The sequence below is a fragment of the Oncorhynchus clarkii genome, chromosome 9 (assembly GCF_045791955.1).
Source record: "Oncorhynchus clarkii lewisi isolate Uvic-CL-2024 chromosome 9, UVic_Ocla_1.0, whole genome shotgun sequence".
Lineage (NCBI taxonomy): Eukaryota > Metazoa > Chordata > Actinopteri > Salmoniformes > Salmonidae > Oncorhynchus > Oncorhynchus clarkii.
In genome coordinates this window covers 25,874,430-25,890,666 of record NC_092155.1, presented here as the reverse complement: position 1 = coordinate 25,890,666, position 16,237 = coordinate 25,874,430, and the positions used below count along the sequence as shown (strand labels likewise).

General features: G+C 48.7%; 1 protein-coding gene across 1 annotated transcript; it reads left to right on the top strand.

Moving 5' to 3' along the window:
* The first annotated feature begins 269 nt into the window (after positions 1-269).
* On the top strand, positions 270-15,971 carry LOC139417184 (uncharacterized). The gene is made up of 4 exons (XM_071166427.1): positions 270-1,093; positions 1,236-1,782; positions 15,392-15,528; positions 15,689-15,971. The coding sequence occupies exons 1-4, from the start codon at positions 1,079-1,081 to the stop codon at positions 15,794-15,796; spliced, it is 807 nt and encodes a 268-aa protein (XP_071022528.1). The 5' UTR covers positions 270-1,078; the 3' UTR covers positions 15,797-15,971.
* The last annotated feature ends 266 nt before the right edge of the window (positions 15,972-16,237 follow it).

Below are 16,237 nucleotides of genomic sequence, written 5' to 3'. Positions count from 1 at the left end.
TGTTTATGAACTGTGACCTGTTAGAAGGAATGTTCCTAGAGGGAACAACAGGTTGTAAGCTTATTAACTTCCAGGGGTATTTTCTGAAACCATTGCGCACACACAACTGACTAAAGTCTAGCAGTGGTTGAGTATATGACTGACTATATGTTAATTTATTGCATGTACTGAATAGGTTATATAACTGGTGAAGGGGGGTCAAGTGGTAACCATGGGCCACAACCCCTGAACCTCGAGCTGAAAAGGACGTAAATTATTAATGTGCGCGGATGGAGGCGAGCATGAAGTGTAGCCCTGAATTTGGCACAGACCGGACTTCGGAGTGCCAGAGTGTGTGTGTTTAGTGCTTTGGTGTGTTTGTATCCTATTGACAGCACTTGGGAGTGTCAACGAGTGAAAGCTGCGCGGGCATCGTGTGTTGTGTGAATGGCGGATGACTAGGCTCGGTACAAAAATCGGTCACCTGTTCGCACCGCAGACTTTGCCCAGTGAGGGAGTGTGTACGGAAATTCTGTAACAGGCAGCTGGCAAGCGAAACTAGCAGCGGAACCGGGGCGCCTCGAGCTGTCAAGCGCGAGCCGATCGCTGAAGCGGTCCAGGTGAGTAGGATGTAATGAATGGATGTAGCCTATTGGTCGTCCTTTTAACACACATCTAGGATCAGATCACTATACCCAAACCACTATGAGGGGATGGCAGAGACCGCGGGCAGATTCATCATTCTGATCCTAGGATCAAAGGCTCGTTGATCAATACGCACAATAAACTATAGGCTACCGCAGGCTTTTATTTCAGCCAGGTATTGCCACATAATGCATTTTTCACCGAGCTCAGAGATAAGAAGCATGATTTGCTTGTTTTTTCGATTTTTGTTTATTTATTTGACGCTGAAAATCCCCTTCAACGGTGGCAATAGACAATACTGTGATTGGCCAAGCTCTGTGTTCCCCGAGGAGCACAGGGCTCCTATTGGGTAAGAGGTGTGTGCACACTGCACATATTGTGTGAATATGTTTTGTGTGTGTGTGTTTCTCTGTGTAGGGTTATAGGCTAGATTCCCACTGATACCGCTGCTGCCATGAAGAGGAGGGAGGTAAGATATCGGAATATTTGATTGTGATGCACAATGAAACAGCATCCATTGCAGAACATCTGCTCTTACCCCAACCTGCCTCTCTTTCCTTCTCATCTATCTAACCCTCTCTCTCTCTCTCTTTCTCTTTCTTGTTCTTCAGTATCCAGTCGGCGAAGTCCTCATCATTCCAATGACATCGACTTCACCTTCACCCCAGGACTCAGCTCGACCCCAAGCCCTTCCCCTCCAGCCCTCTTCCCCTCCTCCCCCTGTCTCCTCCCCTCCTCCCCCCCTTTCTCTGTCCAATCCCCAGCTCCAGGCTGAGTTTCTGAGGAGAGCTCCCAGAGCTGCCTCCCCTGACAACGACTCGGCTAGATCCCAAATCCTTCCCCTCCAGCCCTCTCCCCCCATCTCCACCTCTGTGGCTCCCCGCTCCTCCCTTCCTCCCCCTCTTTCCTCCCCTCCTCCACCCCTCTGTCTGTCCAGTCCCCAGCTCCAGGCGGAGTTTCTGAGGAGAGCTAGCCGTGGTCTCAGAACTGTCTCCTGCGACACCGACGATGTCCTCACCTCCCCCAGCTCCCCCCTGGTTTCACCCTTTACCTCCACCACCACTTCCCCCCTTACCTCCCCACCTCAGCCTCTCTCCCCCACCTCTCCCTTTAGCTCTCCACCACAGCCCCTCTCCCCCACCACGCCCACTACAGAGGGTGAGTGTACAGTGTAATACTAATAAGATAGTCTGAGTAATGTGTTGCTAGTCTTTCTCCAGTTCTCAGCTACTGAGTATAGCTAATGTGGTAGTAGCATTGTTGTAGTTGCAGTAGTAAGTGGTGGTGGCGGCGTTGTTGTAGCAGTAGCAGTGGCAGCGTTGTTGTAGTAGCAGCAGCAGCGTTGTTGCAGTAGTAGTAGCAGCAGCAGCAGCGTTGTTGTTGTAGCAGCAAAAGCGCCGTTGTTGTAGTAGTAGTAGTATCAGCAGCAGCGTTGTAGTAGTAGTAGGAGCAGCAGCGTTGTTGTAGTAGTGGTAGTAGCAGCAGCGGCGGCGTTGTTGTTGTAGTAGTAGCAGCAGCAGCGACGTTGTTGTAGCAGCAGCAGCGACGTTGTTGTAGCAGCAGCAGTGGCGTTGTTGTAGTAGCAGTAGTAGCAGCAGCAGTGGCGTTGTTGTAGTAGCAGCAGCGGCATTGTTGTAGTAGTAGCAGCGACGTTGTAGTAGGAGTAGTAACATCAGAATAGCAGTAGTAGTAGTAGTAGCGGCAGCGTAGTAGTAGTAGCAGCATAGTAGTAGTAGTAGCAGCAGCATAGCAGTAGTAGTAGTAGTAGCAGCAGCGTAGTAGTAGCAGTAGTAGTTGTAGTAGTAGCAGCAGCAGCATAGTAGTAGTAGCAGCAGCGTAGCAGTAGTTGTAGGAGCAGCAGGGTAGCAGTAGTAGTAGCAGTAGATGTAGTAATTGCATTGTAGCAATAGTTGTAGCAGCGGCATTGTAGTAGTAGCAGCAGCAGCGTAGTAGTAGTAGTATTAGTAGTAGAAGCAGCGGCGTTGTAGTAGCAGCAGCGGCGTTGTTGTAGTAGTAGCAGCAACGTTGTTGTAGTAGTAGCAGCAGCAGCGTTGTAGTAGCAGCAGCGACGCTGTTGTAGTAGTAGTAGCAGCAGCAGCGTTGTAGTAGCAGCAGCGGCGTTGTTGTAGTAGTAGCAGCGACGTTGTTGTAGTAGTAGCAGCAGCAGCGTTGTAGTAGCAGCAGCGACGTTGTTGTAGTAGCAGCAGCAGCAGCAGCGGCGTTGTTGTTGTAGTAGCAGCAGTGGCATTGTAGTAGCAGCGGCGTTGTTGTTGTTGTAGTGGTAGTAGCAGCAGCAGTGGCGTTGTTGTAGTGGTAGTAGTAGCAGCAGCGGCGTTGTATTAGTAGTAGCAGCAGCGGCGTTGTAGTAGTAGCAGCAGCAGCGGCGTTGTTGTTATAGTGGCAGCAGCGGCGTTGTTGTAGTAGTAGCAGCAGCAGCGGCATTGTTGTAGTGGTAGTAGTAGCAGCAGCAGCGGCGTTGTCGTAGTAGTAGCAGCTGTGGCGTTGTTGTTGTAGTAGTAGTATCAGCAGCAGCGTTGTAGTAGTAGTAGGAGCAGCAGCGTTGTTGTAGTAGTGGTAGTAGCAGCAGCGGCATTGTTGTTGTAGTAGTAGCAGCAGCAGCGACGTTGTTGTAGCAGCAGCAGCGACGTTGTTGTAGCAGCAGCAGTGGCGTTGTTGTAGTAGCAGTAGTAGCAGCAGCAATGGCGTTCTTGTAGTAGCAGCAGCGGCATTGTTGTAGTAGTAGCAGCGACGTTGTAGTAGTAGTAACATCAGAATAGCAGTAGTAGTAGTAGTAGCGGCAGCATAGCAGTAGTAGTAGTAGTAGTAGTAGCAGCGTAGTAGTAGTAGTAGTAGTAGCAGCGTAGTAGTAGTAGTAGCAGCAGCATTGCAGTAGTAGTAGTAGTAGTAGTAGCAGCAGCGTAGTAGTAGCAGTAGTAGTTGTAGTAGCAGCAGCAGCATAGTAGTAGTAGCAGCAGCAGCGTAGCAGTAGTTGTAGGAGCAGCAGGGTAGCAGTAGTAGTAGCAGTAGATGTAGTAGTTGCATTGTAGCAATAGTTGTAGCAGCGGCATTGTAGTAGTAGCAGCAGCAGCGTAGTAGTAGTATTAGTATTAGTAGTAGCAGCAGCGGCGTTGTAGTAGCAGCAGCGGCGTTGTTGTAGTAGTAGCAGCAACGTTGTTGTAGTAGTAGCAGCAGCAGTGTTGTAGTAGCAGCAGCGACGCTGTTGTAGTAGTAGTAGCAGCAGCAGCGTTGTAGTAGCAGCAGCGACGTTGTTGTAGTAGTAGTAGCAGCAGGGGCGTTGTTGTAGCAGCAGCAGTGACGTTGTTGTTGTAGCAGCAGCAGTGGCGTTGTTGTTGTAGTAGCAGCAGCGGTGTTGTTGTAGTAGCAGTAGTAGTAGCAGCAGCAGTGGCGTTGTTGTAGTAGCAGCAGCGGCATTGTTGTAGTAGCAGCAGCGGCATTGTTGTAGTAGTAGCAGCGGCGTTGTTGTAGTAGTAGTAGCAGTAGTAGTAGCAGCAGCAGTGGCGTTGTTGTAGTAGCAGCAGCGGCATTGTTGTAGTAGCAGCAGCGGCGTTGTTGTAGTAGTAGTAGTAGCAGCAGCGCCGTTGTAGCAGCAGCGCCGTTGTTGTAGTAGTAGTAGTAGCAGCAGCAGCGGCGTTGTAGTGGTGGTAGTAGTAGCAGCAGCGGCGTTGTTGTTGTAGTAGCAGCGGCGTTGTTGTTGTTGTTGTAGTAGTAGTAGCAGCAGCAGTGGCGTTGTTGTAGTAGTAGCAGCAGCAGCGTTGTAGTAGTAGCAGCAGCAACGGCGTTGTAGTAGTAGTGGCAGCAGCAGCGGCATTGTTGTAGTGGTAGTAGTAGCAGCAGCAGCAGTGTTGTTGTAGTAGCAGCGGCGTTGTTGTTATTGTAGTAGTAGCAGCAGCAGTGGCGTTGTCGTAGTAGCAGCAGTGGCGTTGTTGTTGTAGTAGTATCAGCAGCAGCGTTGTAGTAGTAGTAGGAGCAGCAGCGTTGTTGTAGTAGTGGTAGTAGCAGCAGCGGCGTTGTTGTTGTAGTAGTAGCAGCAGGGGTGTTGTTGTAGCAGCAGCAGCGACGTTGTAGCGGCAGCAGTGGCGTTGTTGTTGTAGTAGTAGTAGCAGCAGCAGTGGCGTTGTTGTAGTAGCAGTAGTAGCAGCAGCAGTGGCGTTGTTGTAGTAGCAGCAGCGGCATTGTTGTAGTAGCAGCAGCGACGTTGTAGTAGTAGTAACAGCAGAATAGTAGTAGTAGTAGTTGTAGTAGCGGCAGCATATCAGTAGTAGTAGTAGTAGCAGCGTAGTAGTAGTAGCAACATAGTAGTAGCAGCAGCATAGCAGTAGTAGTAGTAGCAGCAGCGTAGTAGTAGCAGTAGTAGTTGTAGTAGTAGCAGCAGCGTAGTAGTAGTAGTAGCAACAGCGTAGTAGTAGTAGTAGTAGTAGCGGCAGCGTAGCAGTAGTTGTAGGAGCAGCAGGGTAGCAGTAGTAGTAGCAGTAGATGTAGTAGTTGCATTGTAGCAATAGTTGTAGCAGCAGCAGCGTAGTAGTAGTAGTAGGAGTAGCAGCAGCAGAGCAGTAGTAGTAGTAGTAGTAGCAGAAGCATAGCAGTAGTAGCAGTATTAGTAGTAGCAGCAGCGTAGCAGTAATATTAGTAGCAGCAGTGTAGCAGTAGTAGTAGCAGTAGTAGTAGTAGCAGGAGCGTAGCAGTAGATGTAGCAGCATTGTTGTAGTGGTAGTAGTAGCAGCAGCAGCAGTGTTGTTGTAGTAGTAGCAGCAGCAGCAGCGGCGTTGTCGTAGCAGCAGTGGCGTTGTTGTTGTAGTAGTAGTATCAGCAGCAGCGTTGTAGTAGTAGGAGCAGCAGCGTTGTTGTTGTTGTAGTAGTGGTAGTAGCAGCAGCGCCGTTGTTGTTGTTGTAGTAGTAGCAGCAGGGGCGTTGTTGTAGCATCAGCAGTGACGTTGTTGTTGCAGCAGTGGCGTTGTTGTAGTAGCAGCAGCGATGTTGTTGTAGTAGCAGTAGTAGTAGCAGCAGCAGTGGCGTTGTTGTAGTAGCAGCAGCGGCATTGTTGTAGTAGTAGCAGCGGCGTTGTTGTTGTAGTAGTAGTAGTAGTAGTAGTAGTAACAGCAGAATAGCAGTAGTAGTAGTAGTAGCAGCAGCGTAGTAGTAGTTGTAGAAGCAGCAGCAGCGTAGTAGTAGTAGTAGTAGTAGTAGTAGTAGCGGCAGCATAGCAGTAGTAGTAGTAGCAGCAGCATAGCAGTAGTAGTAGCAGCGTAGTAGTAGTAGTAGTAGCAGTAGTAGTAGTAGCAGCAGCATAGCAGTAGTAGTAGTAGCAGCAGCGTAGCAGTAGTAGTAGCAGTAGATGTAGTAGTTGCATTGTAGCAGTAGTTGTAGCAGCGGCATTGTAGTAGCAGCAGCAGCGTAGTAGTAGTAGTAGTAGTAGTAGTAGCAGCAGCAGTAGCAGAAGCGTAGCAGTATTAGTAGTAGCAGCAGCGTAGCAGTAATATTAGTAGCAGCAGTGTAGCAGTAGTAGCAGTAGTAGTAGTAGCAGGAGCGTAGCAGTAGATGTAGCAGCATTGTAGCAGTAGTTGTAGCAGCGGCGTTGTAGCAGCGGCATTGTAGCAGTAGTTGTATCAGCGGCATTGTAGCAGTAGTTGTATCAGCAGCAGCGGCATTGTAGCAGTAGTTGTAGCAGCAGCAGCGGCATTGTAGAAATAGTTATAGCAGTGGCATTGTAGCAGTAGTTGTAGCAGCAGCAGCATTGTAGCAGTAGTTGCAGCAGCGGCAGCATTGTTGCAGTATTTGTAGCAGCGGCATTGTAGTTGTAGCAGCAGCGGCATTGTAGCAGTAGTTGTAGCAGCAGCGGCATTGCAGTAGCAGTAGTAGTAGCATTGTAGCAGTAGTTGTAGCAGCGGAAGCATTGTTGCAGTATTTGTAGCAGCGGCATTGTAGTTGTAGCAGCAGCGGCATTGTAGCAGTAGTTGTAGCAGCAGCGGCATTGCAGTAGCAGTAGTAGTAGCAGTGTAGCAGTAGTTGTAGCAGCAGCATTGTAGCAGCAGCATTGTGGCAGTAGTTGTAGCAGCAGCAGCGGCATTGTAGCAGTAGTTGTAGCAGCGGCATTGTAGCAGTTGTTGTAGCAGCAGCGGCATTGTTGTTGTAGCAGCAGCGGCATCGTAGTAGTAGTAGCAGCAGCGGCATTGTAGTAGTAGTTGTAGCAGCGGCATTGTAGTAGTAGTAGTAACAGCGACATTGTAGTAGTAGTTGTAGCAGCAGCGGCATTGTTGTAGTAGCAGCAGTGGCAATTTTGTAGTAGCAGCAGCGGCATTGTAGTAGTAGTTGTAGCAACAGCGGCATTGTAGCAGTAGTTGTATCAGCAGCAGCGGCATTGTAGCAGTAGTTGTAGCAGCGGCATTGTAGCAGTAGTTGTAGCAGCAGCAGCATTGTAGCAATAATTGTGGCATTGTAGCAATAGTTGTAGCAGCAGCAGCATTGTTGCAGTAGTTGTAGCAGCGGCGTTGTAGCAGCAGCGGCATTGTAGCAGCAGCGGCATTGCAGTAGTAGTAGCATTGTAGCAGTAGTTGTAGCAGCAGCGGCATTGTAGCAATAGTTGTAGCAGTGGCATTGTAGCAATAGTTGTAGCAGCAGCAGCATTGTAGCAGTAGTTGTAGCAGCAGCGGCATTGCAGTAGCAGTAGTGTAGCAGTAGTTGTAGCAGCATTGTAGTTGTAGCGGCATTGCAGTAGCAGTAGTAGTAGCAGTGTAGCAGTAGTTGTAGCAGCAGCATTGCAGCAGTAGTTGTAGCAGCAGCAGCGGCATTGTAGCAGTTGTTGTAGCAGCGGCATTGTAGCAGTTGTTGTAGCAGCAGCGGCATTGTTGTAGTAGCAGCAGCGGCATTGTAGTAGTGGTAGCAGCAGCGGCATTGTAGCAGTAGTTGTAGCAGCAGCGGCATTGCAGTAGCAGTAGTAGTAGCAGTGTAGCAGTAGTTGTAGTAGCAGCATTGTAGCAGTAGTTGTAGCGGCATTGCAGTAGCAGTAGTAGTAGCAGTGTAGCAGTAGTTGTAGCAGCAGCATTGTAGCAGCAGCATTGTAGCAGTAGTTGTAGCAGCAGCAGTGGCATTGTAGCAGTAGTTGTAGCAGCGGCATTGTAGCAGTTGTTGTAGCAGCAGCGGCATTGTTGTTGTAGCAGCAGCGGCATCGTAGTAGTAGCAGCAGCGGCATCGTAGTAGTAGTAGCAGCGGCATTGTAGTAGTAGTTGTAGCAGCGGCATTGTAGTAGTAGTTGTAACAGCGGCATTGTCGCAGTAGTTGTAGCAGCAGCGGCATTGTTGTAGTAGCAGCAGCGGCATTGTAGTAGTAGTTGTAGCAGCGGCATTGTAGCAGTTGTTGTAGCAGCAGCGGCATTGTTGTTGTAGCAGCAGCGGCATCGTAGTTGTAGCAGCAGCGGCATCGTAGTAGTAGCAGCAGCGGCATCGTAGTAGTAGTAGCAGCGGCATTGTAGTAGTAGTTGTAGCAGCGGCATTGTAGTAGTAGTTGTAACAGCGGCATTGTCGCAGTAGTTGTAGCAGCAGCGGCATTGTTGTAGTAGCAGCAGCGGCATTGTAGTAGTAGTTGTAGCAACAGCGGCATTGTAGCAGTAGTTGTATCAGCAGCAGCGGCATTGTAGCAGTAGTTGTAGCAGCGGCATTGTAGTTGTAGCAGCAGCATTGTTGCAGTAGTTGTAGCAGCGGCATTGTAGTTGTAGCAGCAGCGGCATTGTAGCAGCAGCGGCATTGCAGTAGAAGTAGTAGTAGCATTGTAGCAGTAGTTGTCGCAGCAGCGGCATTGTTGTAGTAGCAGCAGCGGCATTGTAGTAGTAGTTGTAGCAACAGCGGCATTGTAGCAGTAGTTGTAGCAGCGGCATTGTAGCAGTAGTTGTATCAGCAGCAGCGGCATTGTAGCAGTAGTTGTATCAGCAGCAGCGGCATTGTAGCAGTAGTTGTAGCAGCGGCATTGTAGCAGTAGTTGTAGCAGCAGCTTCAGCGGCATTGTAGCAATAGTTGTAGCAGCAGCAGCAGCATTGTTGCAGTAGTTGTAGCAGCAGCATTGTAGTTGTAGCAGCAGCGGCATTGTAGCAGCAGCGGCATTGCAGTAGAAGTAGTAGTAGCAGTGTAGCAGTAGTTGTAGCAGCAGCGGCGTAGCAGTAGTAGTAGCAGTAGTGTAGCAGTAGTTGTAGCAGCAGCATTGTAGTAGCAGCATTGTAGCAGTAGTTGTAGCGGCATTGCAGTAGTAGTAGCAGTGTAGCAGTAGTTGTAGCAGCATCATTGTAGCAGTAGTTGTAGCAGCAGCAGCGGCATTGTAGCAGTAGTTGTAGCAGCGGCATTGTAGCAGTAGTTGTAGCAGCAGCGGCATTGTTGTAGTAGCAGCAGCGGCATTGTTGTAGTAGCTGCAGCGGCATTGTTGTAGTAGCAGCAGCGGCATTGTAGTAGTGGTAGCAGCAGCGGCATTGTAGCAGTAGTTGTAGCAGCAGCGGCATTGCAGTAGCAGTAGTAGTAGCAGTGTAGCAGTAGTTGTAGCAGCAGCATTGTAGCAGTAGTTGCAGCAGCAGCAGCGGCATTGTAGCAATAGTTGTAGCAGTGGCATTGTAGCAATAGTTGTAGCAGCAGCAGCATTGTTGCAGTAGTTGTAGCAGCGGCATTGTAGTTGTAGCAGCAGCGGCATTGTAGCAGCAGCGGCATTGTAGCAGTAGCAGTAGTGTAGCAGTAGTTGTAGCAGCAGCATTGTAGTTGTAGCGGCATTGCAGTAGCAGTAGTAGCAGCAGTGTAGCAGTAGTTGTAGCAGCAGCATTGTAGCAGTAGTTGTAGCAGCAGCAGCGGCATTGTAGCAGTAGTTGTAGCAGCGGCATTGTAGCAGTAGTTGTAGCAGCAGCAGCGGCATTGTAGCAGTAGTTGTAGCAGCGGCATTGTAGCAGTTGTTGTAGCAGCAGCGGCTATTTTTGTAGTAGCAGCAGCGGCATTGTATTAGTGGTAGCAGCAGTGGCATTGTAGCAGTAGTTGTAGCAGCAGCGGCATTGCAGTAGCAGTAGTAGTAGCAGTGTAGCAGTAGTTGTAGTAGCAGCATTGTAGCAGTAGTTGTAGCGGCATTGCAGTAGCAGTAGTATTAGCAGTAGTTGTAGCAGCAGCATTGTAGCAGCAGCATTGTATTAGTAGTTATAGCAGCAGCAGCGGCATTGTAGCAGCAGCGGCATTGTTGTTGTAGCAGCAGCGGCATTGTTGTTGTAGCAGCAGCGGCATCGTTGTTGTAGCAGCAGCGGCATCGTTGTTGTAGCAGCAGCGGCATCGTTGTTGTAGCAGCAGCGGCATCGTTGTTGTAGCAGCAGCGGCATCGTAGTAGTAGTAGCAGCGGCATCGTAGTAGTAGTTGTAACAGCGGCATTGTAGCAGTAGTTGTAGCAGCAGCGGCATTGTTGTAGTAGCAGCAGCGGCATTGTAGCAGTAGTTGTAGCAACAGCGGCATTGTAGCAGTAGTTGTATCAGCAGCAGCGGCATTGTAGCAGTAGTTGTATCAGCAGCAGCGGCATTGTAGCAGTAGTTGTAGCAGCGGCATTGTAGCAGTAGTTGTATCAGCAGCAGCGGCATTGCAGTAGTAGTAGCATTGTAGCAGTAGTTGTATCAGCAGCAGCGGCATTGTAGCAGTAGTTGTAGCAGCGGCATTGTAGCAATAGTTGTAGCAGTGGCATTGTAGCAATAGTTGTAGCAGCAGCAGCATTGTTGCAGTAGTTGTAGCAGCGGCATTGTAGTTGTAGCAGCAGCGGCATTGTAGTAGCAGCAGCGGCATTGTAGCAGCAGCGGCATTGCAGTAGTAATAGCAGTGTAGCAGTAGTTGTAGCAGCAGCATTGTAGTATCAACATTGTAGCAGTAGTTGTAGCAGCAGCGGCATTGCAGTAGCAGTAGTAGTAGCAGTAGTGTAGCAGTAGTTGTAGCAGCAGCATTGTAGTAGCAGCATTGTAGCAGTAGTTGTAGCGGCATTGCAGTAGCAGTAGTAGTAGCACTGTAGTTGTAGCAGCAGCAGCGGCATTGTAGCAGTAGTTGTAGCAGCGGCATTGTAGCAGTAGTTGTAGCAGCAGCGGCATTGTAGCAGTAGTTGTAGCAGCAGCGGCATTGCAGTAGCAGTAGTTGTAGTAGCAGCATTGTAGCAGTAGTTGTAGCAGCAGCGGCATAGCAGTAGTAGTAGCAGTGTAGCAGTAGTTGTAGTAGCAGCATTGTAGCAGTAGTTGTAGCAGCAGCAGCGGCATTGTAGCAGTAGTTGTAGCAGCGGCATTGTAGCAGTTGTTGTAGCAGCAGCGGCATTGTTGTAGCAGCAGCGGCATCGTAGTAGTAGTTGTAGCAGCGGCATCGTAGTAGTAGTTGTAGCAGCGGCATTGTAGTAGTAGTTGTAACAGCGGCATTGTAGCAGTAGTTGTAGCAGCAGCGGCATTGTTGTAGTAGCAGCAGCGGCATTGTAGCAATAGTTGTGGCATTGTAGCAATAGTTGTAGCAGCAGCAGCATTGTTGCAGTAGTTGTAGCAGCGGTATTGTAGTAGTAGTTGTAGCAGCGGCATTGTAATAGTAGTTGTAACAGCCGCATTGTAGCAGTAGTTGTAGCAGCAGCGGCATTGTTGTAGTAGCAGCAGCGGCATTGTAGCAGTAGTTGTAGCAACAGCGGCATTGTAGCAGTAGATGTATCAGCAGCAGCGGCATTGTAGCAGTAGTTGTAGCAGCGGCATTGTAGCAGTAGTTGTAGCAGCAGCAGCGGCATTGTAGCAATAGTTGTAGCAGTGGCATTGTAGCAATAGTTGTAGCAGCAGCAGCATTGTTGCAGTAGTTGTAGCAGCGGCATTGTAGTTGTAGCAGTAGCGGCATTGTAGTAGCAGCAGCGGCATTGTAGCAGCAGCGGCATTGCAGTAGTAATAGCAGTGTAGCAGTAGTTGTAGCAGCAGCATTGTAGTATCAACATTGTAGCAGTAGTTGTAGCAGCAGCGGCATTGCAGTAGCAGTAGTAGTAGCAGTAGTGTAGCAGTAGTTGTAGCAGCAGCATTGTAGTAGCAGCATTGTAGCAGTAGTTGTAGCGGCATTGCAGTAGCAGTAGTAGTAGCAGTGTAGTTGTAGCAGCAGCAGCAGCGGCATTGTAGCAGTAGTTGTAGCAGCGGCATTGTAGCAGTAGTTGTAGCAGCAGCGGCATTGTAGCAGTAGTTGTAGCAGCAGCGGCATTGCAGTAGCAGTAGTTGTAGTAGCAGCATTGTAGCAGTAGTTGTAGCAGCAGCGGCATAGCAGTAATAGTAGCAGTGTAGCAGTAGTTGTAGTAGCAGCATTGTAGCAGTAGTTGTAGCAGCAGCAGCGGCATTGTAGCAGTAGTTGTAGCAGCGGCATTGTAGCAGTTGTTGTAGCAGCATCGGCATTGTTGTAGCAGCAGCGGCATCGTAGTAGTAGTTGTAGCAGCGGCATCGTAGTAGTAGTTGTAGCAGCGGCATTGTAGTAGTAGTTGTAACAGCGGCATTGTAGCAGTAGTTGTAGCAGCAGCGGCATTGTTGTAGTAGCAGCAGCGGCATTGTAGCAATAGTTGTGGCATTGTAGCAATAGTTGTAGCAGCAGCAGCATTGTTGCAGTAGTTGTAGCAGCGGTATTGTAGTAGTAGTTGTAGCAGCGGCATTGTAGTAGTAGTTGTAACAGCGGCATTGTAGCAGTAGTTGTAGCAGCAGCGGCATTGTTGTAGTAGCAGCAGCGGCATTGTAGCAATAGTTGTGGCATTGTAGCAATAGTTGTAGCAGCAGCAGCATTGTTGCAGTAGTTGTAGCAGCGGTATTGTAGTAGTAGTTGTAGCAGCGGCATTGTAATAGTAGTTGTAACAGCCGCATTGTAGCAGTAGTTGTAGCAGCAGCGGCATTGTTGTAGTAGCAGCAGCGGCATTGTAGCAGTAGTTGTAGCAACAGCGGCATTGTAGCAGTAGTTGTATCAGCAGCAGCGGCATTGTAGCAGTAGTTGTAGCAGCGGCATTGTAGCAGTAGTTGTAGCAGCAGCAGCGGCATTGTAGCAATAGTTGTAGCAGTGGCATTGTAGCAATAGTTGTAGCAGCAGCAGCATTGTTGCAGTAGTTGTAGCAGCGGCATTGTAGTTGTAGCAGTAGCGGCATTGTAGTAGCAGCAGCGGCATTGTAGCAGCAGCGGCATTGCAGTAGTAATAGCAGTGTAGCAGTAGTTGTAGCAGCAGCATTGTAGTATCAACATTGTAGCAGTAGTTGTAGCAGCAGCGGCATTGCAGTAGCAGTAGTAGTAGCAGTAGTGTAGCAGTAGTTGTAGCAGCAGCATTGTAGTAGCAGCATTGTAGCAGTAGTTGTAGCGGCATTGCAGTAGCAGTAGTAGTAGCAGTGTAGTTGTAGCAGCAGCAGCGGCATTGTAGCAGTAGTTGTAGCAGCGGCATTGTAGCAGTAGTTGTAGCAGCAGCGGCATTGTAGCAGTAGTTGTAGCAGCAGCGGCATTGCAGTAGCAGTAGTTGTAGTAGCAGCATTGTAGCAGTAGTTGTAGCAGCAGCGGCATAGCAGTAATAGTAGCAGTGTAGCAGTAGTTGTAGTAGCAGCATTGTAGCAGTAGTTGTAGCAGCAGCAGCGGCATTGTAGCAGTAGTTGTAGCAGCGGCATTGTAGCAGTTGTTGTAGCAGCATCGGCATTGTTGTAGCAGCAGCGGCATCGTAGTAGTAGTTGTAGCAGCGGCATCGTAGTAGTAGTTGTAGCAGCGGCATTGTAGTAGTAGTTGTAACAGCGGCATTGTAGCAGTAGTTGTAGCAGCAGCGGCATTGTTGTAGTAGCAGCAGCGGCATTGTAGCAATAGTTGTGGCATTGTAGCAATAGTTGTAGCAGCAGCAGCATTGTTGCAGTAGTTGTAGCAGCGGTATTGTAGTAGTAGTTGTAGCAGCGGCATTGTAGTAGTAGTTGTAACAGCCGCATTGTAGCAGTAGTTGTAGCAGCAGCGGCATTGTTGTAGCAGCAGCAGCGGCATTGTAGCAATAGTTGTGGTATTGTAGCAATAGTTGTAGCAGCAGCAGCATTGTTGCAGTAGTTGTAGCAGCGGCATTGTAGTTGTAGCAGCAGCGGCATTGTAGCAGCAGCGGCATTGCAGTAGTAGTAGCATTGTAGCAGTAGTTGTAGCAGCAGCGGCATTGTAGCAATAGTTGTAGCAGTGGCATTGTAGCAGTAGTTGTAGCAGCAGCGGCATTGTTGTAGTAGCAGCATTGGCATTGTAGTTGTAGCAACAGCGGCATTGTAGCAGTAGTTGTAGCAGCGGCATTGTAGCAGTAGTTGGTAGCAGCAACGGCATTGTAGCAGTAGCAGCAGCAGCGGTGTTGTTGTAGTAGCAGCATCAGCGGCATTGTATTACTATACAGCAGCATTATTGTTGTAGTAGTTGTAGCAACTAAGTTGTTGTAGTAGCAGCAGCAGTGACGTTGTTGTAGTAGCAGCAGCGGCATTTTAGCACCATTGTAGCAGTAGTTGTAGCAGCAGCAGCAGCATAGTAGTAGTAGTAGTAGTAGTAGTAGCGGCATTGTTGTAGTAGTAGTAGTAGTAGCGGCATTGTTGTTGTAGTAGTAGTAGTAGTAGTAGCGGCATTGTTGTAGTAGTAGTGGCATTGTTGTAGTAGTAGCGGCATTGTTGTAGTAATAGCAACAGCGGCATTGTTGTAGTGGCAGCAGCGGCATTGTAGTAGTTGCAACAGCGGCATTGTTGTAGTAGCAACAGCGGCGTAGTAGTAGCATCAGCAGCAGCATTGTTGTAGTAGCAGCAGCGGTGTTGTTGTTGTTGTAGTAGTTGCAGCATAGTAGTAGTAGTAGTAGCAGTAGGACAGCAGCATAGCAGTAGCAGTAGCGCAGCAGCGTAGTAGTAGTAGCAGTAGTAGTAGCAGCAGCGTAGTAGTAGCAGCAGCGTAGCAGTAGTTGTAGTATGAGCAGCGTAGCAGTAGTAGTAGCAGCAGAGTAGCAGTAGATGTAGCAGTGGCATTGTAGCAATAGTTGTGGCATTGTAGCAGTAGTAGTAGTAGCAGCGTAGTAGTAGCAGCAGCAGAGCAGTAGTAGTAGTAGTAGGAGCAGCAGCATAGCAGTAGTAGCAGTAGTAGTAGTAGCAGCAGCGTAGCAGTAGATGTAGCAGCAGCATAGCAGTAGTTGTAGCAGCGGCATTGTAGCAGTAGTTGTAGCAAACTAAACTCGTATCACTCATATTTTTTTGTGTGCAGCTTTGACAGTGCTACTGTATCCCAAACGGCGTAACATAGTATGTATGTCGTGAAGCTAATAGCAGTGAAGTTATTATTGTCTAACTCCGGACATGACCAGTCAGCCATCATCACTTCCAACAGATAACGGTTGATTGTCAAGGGCAATGAATTCCATTATCTTGGCTTTAATGGATTTTGTCTTTGAGTTGTCTTGCTAAAATGTTCTTACTCTTTCAAATAACTGCTCGACTTCTTGACAGCAGACATTGTGGGCTAGGTTAGGAAAGCTGTGTTGCGCTCGTAGCGCAAAATTTTACGTGCCGTCTTTATATAGGTATGCACTGTAGCTTTGACGTTGGTTTTTAACGTCGTTGTTAAACTAGACATCGGGCTGATAGATACCGATGTTGGCATTTTTAGCTAATATCGTCCGATTACGATATGTTCACGGATATATCGTGCATACCTAGTAGTAGTATATTAATACAGTACTAATGTGTGTGTCTCTCTCCAGTCAAGAGCTGCTGTGTGTAGTGGTGTACAATAATATGTGTGTGTGTGCAGGCCGCGCTACTCGCCTGTCTCTTTCCAGTCCTGAGCTGCTGACAGAGCTGCGTCGGTCTCAGTCCCGTCCTATGAAGCACGTCTCCATCTCTAAAGGACTCACCACTGTCTTCTGTGGACGGGGCAGGGGTGTAACGGTAAGGTGTGTGTGTGTCTCACCACTGTCTTCTCAGGCAGGGGTGAGGACAGAAAGTATTGGGGGATGATGTGAGAACTTATCTACTATGGTAAATATAAACTCCTCCTGACACCCCCCCCCCCCCCCCCCTCGTTCTCCCCTCCCTCTCTGTGCACCAGACTCCTAGCTCTGCTCCTGCCTCAGGAGCAACCAACCAGACACTCCGCTCAGACTCCACGGCCAATGGAAGAAGACAGGCGGGTCCCAAGCTGTCCAATGGGACATAGCGTTAGACTAAGTTAAAGTGCCTCTGAGGAAACCAGCTGCTGTATAGTGTCAATGTTATTGATATTAATGAAAACCAGTAGTACGGTGGCCTGAATATGATACATGATCAAACACTATCTATACTGCCATGTGCCAACAATAAACACAATGCAAACTAACCGACAGACGGACACACTGTAGCTCTTCATGTAAGACATGGAGAGCAATGTGTTGAGCTGAGGCATGCCTCACTCTTGAAAAATAAATTATAAAATGTATCATAACACACTTGTTTGTCTCAGTATTGTGGGTGTGTGTGGGTGTCACATCCCTGATAAGATCCAACCCATAGCCAGAGTCCAGAGACATCATGAGATACGGGGACATCATAACTTACCTGCTCGTGTGTGTTAGCTGACAGGGGTGATATAACAGTGGTTGAGATAAAAGCCAAAGGTTAC